Source organism: Morus notabilis, unplaced genomic scaffold (genome assembly GCF_000414095.1).
Source record: "Morus notabilis unplaced genomic scaffold, ASM41409v2 Scaffold27, whole genome shotgun sequence".
Lineage (NCBI taxonomy): Eukaryota > Viridiplantae > Streptophyta > Magnoliopsida > Rosales > Moraceae > Morus > Morus notabilis.
Genome location: NW_010360525.1, coordinates 59,033 through 72,868, shown reverse-complemented (window position 1 = coordinate 72,868; position 13,836 = coordinate 59,033). Strand labels below are relative to the sequence as shown.

The 13,836-nt window shown below is 37.3% G+C and overlaps 2 protein-coding genes and 1 pseudogene across 2 annotated transcripts in view; 1 reads left to right on the top strand and 2 right to left on the bottom strand.

Moving 5' to 3' along the window:
• The window catches only part of LOC112091330, a 4,976-nt gene extending 2,236 nt beyond the window's left edge, over positions 1–2,740 (top strand). Inside the window, exons 4-6 of the mRNA XM_024164687.1 lie at positions 624–692; positions 1,038–1,093; positions 2,461–2,740. Coding sequence (XP_024020455.1) covers positions 624–692; positions 1,038–1,093; positions 2,461–2,740 — 405 coding nt within the window. The remainder of the gene's footprint in view (positions 1–623; positions 693–1,037; positions 1,094–2,460) is intronic.
• Positions 2,741–6,216: 3,476 nt separating this feature from the next.
• On the bottom strand, positions 6,217–7,658 carry LOC21386346 (annotated as a pseudogene).
• Positions 7,659–13,141: 5,483 nt separating this feature from the next.
• Positions 13,142–13,836, bottom strand: part of LOC21386345 (trans-resveratrol di-O-methyltransferase) — a 1,401-nt gene continuing 706 nt past the window's right edge. Inside the window, exons 2-3 of the mRNA XM_024164686.1 lie at positions 13,777–13,826; positions 13,142–13,441 (exon numbers count right to left, since the gene is read on the bottom strand). Of these exons, the coding sequence (XP_024020454.1) occupies positions 13,142–13,441; positions 13,777–13,826 (350 nt within the window). The remainder of the gene's footprint in view (positions 13,442–13,776; positions 13,827–13,836) is intronic.

Below are 13,836 nucleotides of genomic sequence, written 5' to 3'. Positions count from 1 at the left end.
ATATTGTGCAACAGGTTAAGCAAAATCAATGGCATGATCCACACCTCTAAGGAATTTGGATTCGAATCCAGAATGGAGAACAATTTGAGGATTGGAGAATCCGGGAGGATGGAGCCTTGTATTTCCGCAACCACCTTGCTGTTCCTAAGGCGGGTGAGGTAAAGAAGAAGATTCTGTAAGAGGCACACAAATCGATGTATGCTATTCATCCAAGGAGTACAAAGATGTACCAGGACCTGAAAAGATACTACTGGTGGAGAGGCATGAAAAGAGACGTTCGTGAGTATGTCTCGGAGTGTATGACTTGCCTCCAGGTTAAAGCTGAGCACCAGAAGCCAGCGGGGGAGTTGCAACCTCTTCCTGTCCCTGGATGGAAATGGGAGCACATCACCATGGACTTTCTGATGGGGCTACCGAGAACCGAGCTGAAGCACGATGCCATCTGGGTGGTGGTGGACAGGTTGACGAAGTCTGCGTACTTCATACCGTTTCGTGCAACGTATTCTCGGAAGATTCTGTCAGAATTGTACCTAGAGCACATCGTGAGGTTACACGGGGTGCCACTGTCTATCACGTCAGATCGTGATACCCACTTCAATGCACGGTATTGGAGGAGTTTCCAGGAAGCCATGGGAACAGATCTGAATTTTAGCACTACATTTCATCCCCAGACAGATGGACAATCTGAAAGAGTTATTCAGATTCTGGAGGATATGCTTCGTGCTTGTATTCTGGAATTTGGTGGAAACTGGAAGAAATACCTACATCTAGCTGAGTTCACTTACAATAACAGCTATCAGACCAGTATCGGTATGGCACCGTTCGAGGCGTTGTATGGTCGTCCTTGTAGGTCACCTGTTTGTTGGTTGGAACCGGAGGATAGACTTACAACTGGACCGGATGTCATTCAAGAGAATGACGAGAAGATAGCTGTGATTCGAGAACGCCTGTTGACAGCTCAAAGTCGACAGAAGAGCTATGCTGACAGAAGGCGTAGGCCTTTGGAATTCCAAGAAGGCGACTTTGTTCTGTTGAAGGTTTCCCCACGTAAGGGAGTTACTCAGTTTGGTGTGAAAGGGAAGCTTGCGCCAAGGTATATTAGACCATTCTCGATCGTGCAGCGAGTCGGTGTTGTGGCGTATCATCTTGCCCTGCCGCCTGAATTATCTCATGTGCATGACGTGTTCCATGTCTCCATGCGTCGGAAATGTCAACCTGATCCGGAAGCGCCCGTGATCTGCTCGGTATAGTGATGGATTTCATGGCCGACGTCTAACCGGCACGAATACGCCGACATGAAACGAGTTCCCCGCGGAGCATTTTTTCTTTCGTCCTCGGACGTTTTGTTCGATTCCGGCACTTGCGTTCTCATGCCCGGAAACCTCGCGATTGATTGGTAGAAAGAGCGAAAGCGAGAAAGATGGATTGTTATCCATCGGAAATCGATAGGAATTCCCCGGGCCTTCTAATAGTTACGAGGCCATAACAGATGGTAAATTAGCTGGAAAGAAGGCAGAGCTAACCCTTAATTCTACTGCTCTCTAAAAGGCCTGCCTATTCTATTAGTCAAGCTTGGAGAACATAGTACTCGGACTTACTAGATGAAAGACCGTGATTGGTGAAGGGCTTAAAAGCGCCTTAGGTAGCTGCTATCTATCGGATCTTTTCTAAGAGGTTAGGTGGTTGAGTCGAAGCGGAGAAGGAGACTAAGTCATCGGTCGTGCCGGGATTGATTTCCTACTTCCAGCTGAATGAGGGCCACACAGCCGTCAACCCTGCTGGAAGTGCTTTCTAGATCCAGTCTCCTGGTCTTTCGTTCGCTATTCGAATGTCTTGACCAGTAGAAATGTACGAAAGGTGGTCTCGTCCTTTCCAACTAGTAGCTAGTAGCTCCGTCGTTGATCTCTCTCTCTTCCGGCCTATTAAGTAAAGTAAGTTAGTTCGAGATCGAAACTGGACCTGAGATAGACTTCTAGTCTCAATCTTCCTATTGATCAAAGGCTATGCTATCTTTAACTCGACTCTAGTGAAGAGGCAGAGTTACCTCACGAATTGGATTTGAACCTGAATGCCCTTTCTTTATTATTAGGGGCATTCAGGTACACTGAACCTTGTCTTCAAGTGAGATAGAACCTTATTCCCTTTCTGACCTAAAACAAGCTGACCTCCGAATTTTGATTCCATTCCTATTAAGGGCAAGACTGAGACTTGTCTATTCCTAATAAAGGAAAGAGAAGAGTGACTTAGCTACCAGAGCAGAAGAGAAGGCCAGAAGGAATCCTTTACTTACCCCTAGGAAAGATCTCTGTACTTCAAACTCTTGAATTGAACGCAGATGTAGTTGGTCGCCCCTGTCTACTGAACTAGTTTTTCTAGTAATGTGTTCACTCTTCGCTCCTGGGATTGTAAGTCTTTCCTTGCCTTTCTTTGGTTATGATCAAGGGCATTTTAACTTAAAAGGGGATGCCCCGTGGCGTGGAATGGGAATGGTCCCCGGCGTTTAATCTTGGCTCAGAAGAAGGCTAGCCTTATGCTTGACTCGGACTATTTAATGATAAGGCGACGTGATGAAAAGCTACCAGACGAAGTCAAGGAAGATAATGGATTTACATTTCCTTCTCTCGGACTTACGGGCTTCAGCTCCTTGGCCTGGAGGTTTCACCTCTCCTCCCCTCTCCCTGTCGGGAGAGCTTCAGGTAGTCCGCCCTTTCCTTCTAGTCCAGCTGGAGTTCTAACATAGACCCTCTCTAAAAAAAAAGTGTGAACCTCGGTATTGTATTGCTATTGGTATCGCTCCTGGAAGCCTTTCGAAAAGTAAACTATGCTCTTACCCTAAAAAAAAGAAAAGTAGGGATACCTGGATAAAGGCACTAACGCTTAAAGTCTTAGACTGGTGATCTACTACCACCCTTCGTCCATAACCTAACCCCTCGCTCCAACTGAACGGAGTCTACCCTTGACCTTTTCCTTTGTCAGACCTAGCCTATCGATCAAAGATCCTACGCATCATTATCCTACGCTAGGCATGTAACGAAGATTCTCCCGCTTTTGGTAACTGGGATTCAAAGAAGGATTAAAAGATTTATTGAATTCCGTTCCGTCAGGGGCTGTTTCAACAGCAATAGCAGGAATAGTAATCGAATCACCGGCAATGCTAGAAGCAGCCGAAGTCGTTGCATTAGTGGCATGAGTAATCTCAACTGGAGCAGGGAAACTAGAAGGAAGTGGTGATAAAACTGCCATAGTAGGAGCTGCCGGCGGAGGGGTCACAGGGGTGACACGCTCCTCAGTACGCACCACAGGGATGTAAACCATATCATCATAAGAAGTGCCATTAGTAGAACCTGGAGACTGGATAGTAGCAAACGGAAATGATAAGGAGTAGCTGAGTGGTGCTACGGAACGATCAAGTGAGGATTGTGTTCATCCTCTGACATAAAGTGTAAGGAATATGTAAGAATTTGTAATAAATGACATTTGGATTTACTAGACTGTGGATGATGTCTGTTGTAATTGATTATTTACATGTGCATGTATGTACGATACTGTATGTCCTGTGGGGTGGAGCCCTGTGTGTCAGAGGCTCTTGGATTATGTCGTTTATTTATATTTTAATGCAGTTAAGTGTGGGACCCGGTTGGGAATCTGCTTTATTAATCCCAAATCGAGTTCCACGTCACCCACCCCGATTGGGGGGCGTGACACATCCTTATGGAAGATCTGGAGTATGCAGCCCTACTTAGGTTAGGCTTTCCACCAACAGGCCTTTTGAAGTTGGAAGAAAGGGAGGGAAGAATTCAAGGCCGGAGAGTCTTCTTCGAATTCTTTACCCCGCCAAGAAGCTCGAGGATCAGGCAACTCAGACAAGAAAAGGAGGCCGTCGATGATATCCAGCATCAAGGCCGAAATCCCAAGACTGAGAATTACCGAGCAGCTGCCCACTTCTACTAAGGTTTCTCGTCTTAAGGCTAAAATAGAAGAAGTCCCGCGAGAGTTTTGAAAAAGACGGTCTGTTCCCTTACCCCTTTGGCTTTTGGGGAACGTCACACATGGGAAGCACTTCAGCTACCTTATCGTAAGGGTTTCGACGAAAAAAAGCATCCCCACTAAATTAAGAGTTTAGATGCCCGAAGATCTAAGAAGGTTGAATCAGGAATAAGTGGGTGATTTCTTGAATCAGGGCCTAATTAGGCCAAGTAAGAGCCCATGGTCCAGCGCTGCAAAATACGTCAATAACAGAAATGAGCAAGAAAGGGGAATCCCACAGTTAGTGATAAACTAGAAAGCCCTTTCAGAGGCCCTCCAGTGGATTAGGTATCCCCTACCTAATCGACAAACACTTTTTCGTTCGTAAGCACTGAGCGAGCCGCCTTGTCTCTGAAGCTTCGCTGCTTCTCCTGGTTGCCTTCTTTTCTTTCGTGCTTGCTTATGGTAGGCCCTTACTGAGGGGTCGTATTCGCTCAAGAGGGCTTCCTCTTTCGACGCTTCCGAAGCTTGGTCTTCTAAGGAGTTAGGGGCTAAGTATGAAGCGATTAACCAACCTTCTTTGGAAAGGTATTACTATTAATTATGTTTCCTGCCTAAGTAGAGCCAAGATTCTTTTTTTTATTCCATTAGGCTCCTTAACTGAATTGTTTTTACTGTCACCCTTATCTTATTAAAACAATAGAAAGGGGCAACTTGTCTTAGGCTGGTACTACTTCCTAGCGCGCGAAGAACTACCAATTATCTATTTTTAAGACCTTTCAATGTGCCCCTTATCTATATAAAGGTGGAAGAAAAGCAGGGCGAGATGAAGACTAGGATCGTCAGATGGCATAAGACCATGACACTAGCTTTCATTACCTCAATAACGGAGAAAGTTCCACTTGGTCCGAAAAAGCAAAAATTTCAATGAAAATCTGTGGGTGATTCGGGAGAGCCAGCAACAAGATATGACGTGTGCACAGTGCCCATGTTGACAAGACCCCAAAACCAAGGGATTGACCTGGGACAAGCCAAACGATTCCTATCCCTGCCTATCTGCATAGACCTGACGACGACAAAGCTGAATGGGAAAAAGGGCCTAGCTAAGCAAATGTACTAGGAATCCGGCGGACTGAACGAATTGAGCGACTGATCTCTTCCCCAGCCTTAACCATGGAAGGAAAGGGAAGAGCACAGGTCTTGAAAGGCAAATGCAAATCAAAGGATGGTCGAGGATAGTCAGAAGCAGATCCACCTTTTAGGCTTTTGTAGTAAGTAGTCAAAGTTCACTTATTAAGGAGAGTCAGGGGCTGGGGCTTGGTAATCGTTCAGGTAGACATGATAGCTAAAATGAAGAATTTGATGAAGCTGCGGCAGGATCATAATCGGCCTATCAGGATCGGAAAAAGTAAGGAAGATTGTCATCGGTTCAAAGACCATAAGAGGAATCCTCACTATTTCTCTCACACTCACCTGGTATGATAATCTACCCATCTCTTTACAAAGAAAACACTTTTGTAGGTATACAAAAACTCTCTCTCAACAGCCTTTCTTTTTCTTTCTTTTGCTGCTGGAACACTTAAAATGAATTGTAGGGGGGCTCAATTAATAAAGCCTCCATATGCGTTTCTTTTTCTTTCTTTTGCTGCTGGAGCACTTAAAATGAATTGTAGGGGGGCTCAATTAATAGAGCCTCCATATGCGTTTTATTAGGCATCGTTTTCTGTGCCTAATTTTTCCTCTTTATAGAATGTGGGTTGTGCTGCCTTCCTCATTAGTTGTACCAGGCACCGTTTTCGGTGCTTAATTTTTCTTCTTCAAAGAATGTGGGTTGTGCCTACTAGGTTGAAAAAGAGCCCATCATCACTAAGTTAGGGCATTGTACCTTTCAGTCTCAATACCATGTTTTCTCTTCCCATTTCCTTCAAAATGCATGATGATGGTGGTGGTGATAATAAAAATAAAATAATTTTATCTAAAAACAAATGTTCTTTTATCAAAACATTTTATAACTTACATCTTCGACCAAATCAAGAGAACTGGCATGAAGATAAAGGGAAAATATATATTGACCCTTAAGAGGAAAACTAACGATTCTTTATTTCATCTCTTGATTGAAGGGGGGAAAAGAAAAAAAAATGACTGTATGAGAAGAGAGTTACACAATATTCAAACTAAGTACTATTGGTAATTAATTATTTATTCTATATAATTCAAACGTGAGAATCGAACAACACCACCAAGATGATCTCAAGGGTAAAGCTCAATGAGAGACCTTGCTCCCATTTTTGCATTGATTTTATAGTGACTGAATCCAGCCTCGAAGAACAGCTTCTCCCATTCCATTAAGTTATGCTCTTTGCCGAATACGGTGCCCATCATCATCACGTCAGTGGACAATTGTATTCCAGTGTTATTTCATTCGTATTCTGGTTCTCAATTACCATTTCAATAACTATAACTTTTCCTCCTTTACCATTTCTCAAAATTGCTTCTCTACATCTCTTCAGAATGGTCAGACCATCTTCATCATTCCAATCATGCAGTATCCACTAGTTGAGACAAAGCAAAAACAAGTATATTTTAGTCAACAAGCAAAGAACGTTCTACATCTAAGATATTTCTAAAAGATTAAAAAGGCTGAGATGTGTTAAACAATACATGTCCATGTAATTGCAACAATAGCGAACAACGTCATCGCAAATAATAATTACAAAATATTCGTATAAATGTTAAAAAATTAAGTTATATCTGCGACGACATATTTAAAGTGTCGTCACAAATAGTCCACATTACTAGTGACGACAGTTTAGTCGCAAATGGTTTTAAAGACTTTTGCGAAGACATTATGTCGTCAGAAATACGGTATGATACGTCATTATTAACAACATATTCGATGGACTTATTCGTGACGACTATCGTCGTTAATATATTAGCGATGATATTTTAAAATTATGTCGTCGCAAATATATTAGTTGCTTCGGATTTTTTACGACGACTAATTTGCAATGACATGCAAATAAGCTTTTTTGTTGTAGTGGATTAAAACGGCTGAAATGTGTTAAACAATATATGTCCATGTATTTAGGGCCCATTTGATAAATAGGAATGAAGGATGATGCTTTGAACTTTTATCGGTTTTAACCAACCATCAAAAGGTTTTAACAAATGTCGGTTCAAAACAACCTTTTAGTTTAAAACACTGGAATCTGTTTACCAAAAGGCATGGAGGTATTGATACCTAGTAGATGCTGTATGACTGGCATGATTACTTAATAATGGTTGAATATACACGTACTTGAGCAAAATTCCATCCGTAGGAGGTATAGTATCAGTGAACATGTTTCCTCCGATAAAGTTCAGGTTGTCAGTTCCCTCTAAATTAGCGACGACATGCGGGAGGTCAAACACGGTGCATTTGATGTGTGGGAAACTGCTAGCAATGGCTTTGGCCATGGTTCCAGTGCCTCCTCCAACATCAACCAAAGTCTCCAAACCCTCAAACACATTCTTATATTCAGTTAGAATGACTTTGCAATTAGCTGGGAGTCATTAGCCATTGCCTCATTAAAGAGATGAATATGTTTTGGCTCATCAACGAGAAAATCCCAAAAGTTCTTCCCATTCCCGTGCTCGAATATTGTGCCATCACTTTGCTGTAACCAAGTGCTCAAGGAGTGCCACGGAGCCATCGCTTCGGGAAGAAAGCCAAGAAGAAAAAATGATTTCATTTTGATGAAAGCAGGCCCGTCGCTTAAGAGAAGCCGGGAAACATTTGTGAGAGAGTATGATTCTTCTTCTTCTCCGTTAACTTTTCGGGTTGAAAAGAAACCGGAGTGAGCTTTAGAAGGATAATGCGATAAATGCATTGAGCTTTAGAAGGATGGATAGGAAGTGCAGAGATGAGTTTCGAAAGAGTAATGGGTATTCCTAGTTCAATGACGCACTTCAATGACAAATTCCTAACAATATGTACTGAGTTACTCCACAAAAGAGAGTGAGCTTGAAGCAACTCACTAGAACTCATCACTTCTTCACTAAAATAATCCATTTTTATTCTCTGTTTTTTTTTCCTCTCTTAAAAATCTTGAAATTGAAAGTTTCAACTCATGTAAAATCCTGCAGTTATGAATGTCCTTTTATAGAGGAAAAATTCAAAGAATCCGTATGTATCTTACTTTTGTGAAATTGGTACTGCTCCAAATTAGACTATGTATTTATATACAATATTAAGTGATATAACCCTATCCCACAATTAATTAAAAATACACGTACTACGTTTGTTGGAAAAGAAATATTATGACTAGAATAATTTTAATTTTTATTTATATGCTTTTACTTTTTAAATATGTTCGCTCTTCCAGATGGCTAATTAATTATAAGAACTTTACAGACAAAGAAATATTATGGACTATATAATAATTCCCACATGCTCGTAAAAAAAATTATCATATATAGTTCTCACCTGCTCTTACATGAATAATCTCAAGTCACAATAGTTTACTCAACTAAAAATCATGGACAGCTCATGGAAAACATTTGCCCTCCCTTTAAGGGGAAAAAAAAAGATATTTACTCGTTAGAAACAAATATGGCAGTGTGTTGTAATCACATGCAACTAATTATTATATATATTTCTCACATATGCTTGTACTTTTTTACGACCAATGATCAATAATTAGATCTACACCGACAAAAGAAATATTATACTAATATAGAATATAATAAGTGCTGGATTGTTAATCTCGAGTACAATTTCTAAACGGATATATGAGTGATCTTTTCAACTTTCAATTTAATAATTGGTGGATCATCTTCCCTTTTAGTGGACACCATATTTGTAACACCCCTAATCAAACTTTACCTAGCTACCAGTCATATTAAACTAAGAAATTTATGTTCTTTTTGAAATTTATGGCTCGTTTGGAAAGTATATTTAAATTATAATTATTGATTTTGACGTTTGAAATTTAAATTTTTTGTGAAATTCAATGATTTGAGTTTAAATATATAAAACAAACTGATTTTAAACTTTTCATTAATTAATTTGGCATAAGCAAGTAAAATTTAAAACTTTTTCATTATCACAAAAGCTATGGAGAGCTCATATATTTTACATGATAGGAAATTCTTTTGCCCCAAACTTCGGTCAATTACACAAATAAACAAGAAATTACAAATGGCGAAGACAAACAACACGATTTAATGAGGTTAGGCCCAAGATTTGCTACGCCCTTGCGAACTCCCCTCAAGGAATTCGATCTGGACTCTTATTGATCTCTAGACTCGAATCTCACTATATCCCTCCCGAGTATATACAGACTTTCCTGAGAAAATTTGCAGCAAGAATTCCCCAGAAAAAATTTTCCTTTCTCTCCCTAGTCTGCTGCTCAATTGGTTAATAGTACTTTCAAAAAATTGACCTAGTTTATCATTTGATCAGAAAAGACTAAGAAGAGAGACTAAAGTAAAAGTTGAAAATTTTCTGCTGGATCGTTTACACATTCTATAATTACATGCAACAACCCACTACGATGAAGGAATAAAGTAGATTGTCTAATATCATTAATCGCGTTTAACATATCAATCTGTATCTAATAATTTAATCATGTAAAAATTTTATTGCCGCAAACTTCGATATTAAATTAATATTATTTATCTTGATTCATTTGGTTATACTTAACGTACATCTGTTGTTCTCCGAGTCTAAAGAATTAGAGTTGAAATTTTCCTGTTATTTTAAAGAATCATTATGTAGGAAGGCTTGATTCATAAAACACATTCATGAACCAGAGCGCTCTAACTAGTCCAAGTACCGAATCAACACTCAAGAGAATTATTTATCTACTTCTTTCTCAAGAAGGAATGGATTCCATGTCGTATAATAACATTCTCGGCTACCTATTTCATCATATCTCCAAAATATAAGGAATAAGATTCAGAGTCTCAGGATTAATTCTCAATGATTTGAGTTTGGATATATAAAACAAACTGATTTTAAACTTTTCATTAATTAATTTGGCATAAGCAAGTAAAATTTAAAACTTTTTCATTATCACAAAAGCTATGGAGAGCTCATATATTTTACATGATAGGAAATTCTTTTGCCCCAAACTTCGGTCAATTACACAAATAAACAAGAAATTACAAATGGCGAAGACAAACAACACGATTTAATGAGGTTAGGCCCAAGATTTGCTACGCCCTTGCGAACTCCCCTCAAGGAATTCGATCTGGACTCTTATTGATCTCTAGACTCGAATCTCACTATATCCCTCCCGAGTATATACAGACTTTCCTGAGAAAATTTGCAGCAAGAATTCCCCAGAAAAAATTTTCCTTTCTCTCCCTAGTCTGCTGCTCAATTGGTTAATAGTACTTTCAAAAAATTGACCTAGTTTATCATTTGATCAGAAAAGACTAAGAAGAGAGACTAAAGTAAAAGTTGAAAATTTTCTGCTGGATCGTTTACACATTCTATAATTACATGCAACAACCCACTACGATGAAGGAATAAAGTAGATTGTCTAATATCATTAATCGCGTTTAACATATCAATCTGTATCTAATAATTTAATCATGTAAAAATTTTATTGCCGCAAACTTCGATATTAAATTAATATTATTTATCTTGATTCATTTGGTTATACTTAACGTACATCTGTTGTTCTCCGAGTCTAAAGAATTAGAGTTGAAATTTTCCTGTTATTTTAAAGAATCATTATGTAGGAAGGCTAATACCAAATTTTAGCGGCCAGATGGCTGGAATTCATTATTAGATATTTGGACTGGTTGGTGCTATAGAAGTTTAGAGGTCCGCTCCTTTCACTATCCTAATAAATAAACCGGGACCTACTGTACTTAGCATCATTATTGATCGCTTCTGATCATAGTTTTATGGCATATTGACGTGTTAGAGACGCTTGAAGAGTTTATTATTTATTTAATAACGATAAATTCATTTATACAACTATTTAAGAATTTTTAATTTTATCTAAAGAAGGAATATGTGTATATCAAAGAAATTACACGAAAAAATAATTAAGCATGGACACATTTGAAGAGAATTATTTTAACTATTAAAAAATAAAATAGGAATAAATGCAAAAAATGGCATTCATAGGAGTAAAGTGAGAAAAAAATATAATTTTAAAAATGGACAAAAAATTTAAATCTGAAAAACATTCACAAAAAATTAAAAATTAAAAAGAAGATAAAAATGAGTAGAAAAGGAAAAGTGAGGGGTTAGCATGTGGCACGCTAACACTTTTATGTTTGTTAGATTAGATTAGACTGGTTAAGCCGCATGCTATGTATGTAGGGAATAACTTTATAAGTTTAATTCCACGTCAAAACACGTAACCATATTAGAAAATTAGTCCATTAATTAGAGTCAGAGAAAAATATATTTTAAAAAATTATATCGAGAAAGAGTAAAAAAAAAAAATGACTTTTTGACCCAAAAAAAAATAGGGAGACATTTTTTATTTTAATTAAAATAAAGTAAAGAAAAGAAAGTGTTTCAAAGAATGAAATTGTAAAAAAAAAAAAAAAAATGAATAGTCAAAGAATGTTAAGGAAAAAAAATAAGTAAAAGAGATGAAGAAAAAAGAAAAAGAGAAAGAGAATGAGGAAAAGAGGAAAAGTTAAAAAAAGATAAAAGAAAAAAAAGAATTATAGTTAATTCGGAGTCTTTGACTAAAAAATAAGTAGGGACATATTTGAAAGAAATTATTTTTATTAGAATAATGTATTTTAAAAAAGAATATTATAAAAAAATGAACTCTCTAAAAAATATTAGGGAAGGAAAAAAAAAAGAAGGAAAAATTAAAAAATTAAAAAGAAAAGAGAAAAGGAGGGAAATTTAAAAAAATGGAAGGAAAAAAAATAAAACAAGAAGAAGAAGGCCAACACGTGGGCTCTTTAGGAGCAAGTCCACTTGATTGCTTTTTATATGTCTTAGATGTTGTAAAGACAGTTGTTAAAAAAATTAAACTATAAAAGGCTTGACAAAAATTAAAAAAAAACATAAAAAATAAAATAAAATTAGTAAAGAGCAAAACATACGTAAGAAAATAAAAGAAAATAACATTTAAAGTATTAAAAAATAGAGAGCGCAAGAAAAAAAAAAGAAAAAAAGGTGGAGAGGGAAGGGATATAGGTGGGAGAGTTACTATGTGATGGCCTAATAAGTGATCTGTAAAAGCACTATAAAAAATTATGTGTTAAGATAACTCGATAACTCTATGAGATCATAGAGTTATTTCACCACCTTTTATACATTTAAATGGGCTATTACCTTGAGACTCTCATTTATTTTAGTTTAATTTATGTATTTTTTAATTTAGTTTACTTGCATTTCAGTTTATTTGGTTTTAGTGCACTTTTAATTTAGTCATTACATGGAAGCTTGTTCATTCCATTACAATTCTGATTTTTAGTTCCTTGGGCAATTTTTCCACGGCAAGTCCGTTGTGGTTCGCAGTACTACTGGGTTGAAAAACAGCCCATCATCAACTAAGTTAGGACATTGTATTTTTCAGTCTCAATACCATGTTTTCTCTTCCCATTACATTCAAAATGCATGATGATGGTGGTAGTGATAATAAAAATAAAATAATTTTATCTACAAACAAATATTCTTTTATCAAAATTTTCATAACTTACATCTTTGACAAATCAAGAGAATGTGGGGCCTTCCTCATTTGTTTTATTCCGCACCATTTTCAGTGCTTAATTTTTATTCTTCAAAGAATGTGGGCTGTGCCTGCTGGGTTGAAAAACAGTCCATCATCAACTAAATTAGGACATTGTACCTTTCAGTCTCAAAACCATGTTTTCTCTTCCCATTTCATTCAAAATGCACGATGATGGTGGCGATGATAATAAAAATAAAATAATTTTATCTAAAAACGAATATTCTTTTATCAAAACTTTTTATAACTAACATCTTTGACCAAATCAAGAGAACTGATATGAAGATATAGGGAAAATATATATTGACCATTAAGAGGAAAATTAACATATCATTATTTCATTTCTTGATTGAAGGGTGGAAAGGGAAAAAAAACACTATGAGAAGAGAGTTACACATTATTCAAACCAAGTACTATTGGTAAATAATTTATTCTATATAATTCAAACGTGAGAATCGAACAACACCACCAAGATAATCTCAAGGGTAAAGCTCAATGAGAGACCTTGCTCCCATTTTTGCATTGATTTTATAGTGACTGAATCCAGCCTCGAAGAAGAGCTTCTCCCATTCCACTAAGTTACGCTCTTTGCCGAAGAAGCTGCCCATCATCATCACGTCATAGGACAATTGTATTCCAGTTATTTCATTCGTATTCTGGTTCTCAATCACCATTTCAATAACTATAACTTTTCCTCCTTTACCATTTCTCAAAATTGCTTCTCTACATCTCTTCAGAATGCTCACACTATCTTCATCATTCCAATCATGCAGTATCCACTAGTTGAGACAAAGCAAAAACAAATATATTTTAGTCAACAAGAAAAGAACGTTCTACATCTAAGATATTTCTAAAAGATTAAAACGGCTGAAATGTGTTAAACAATATATGTCCATGTATTTAGGGCCCATTTGATAAATAGGAATGAAGGATGATGCTTTGAACTTTTATCGGTTTTAACCAACCATCAAAAGGTTTTAACAAATGTCGGTTCAAAACAACCTTTTAGTTTAAAACACTGGAATCTGTTTACCAAAAGGCATGGAGGTATTGATACCTAGTAGATGCTGTATGACTGGCATGATTACTTAATAATGGTTGAATATACACGTACCTTGAGCAAAATTCCATCCGTAGGAGGTATAGTATCAGTGAACATGTTTCCTCCGATAAA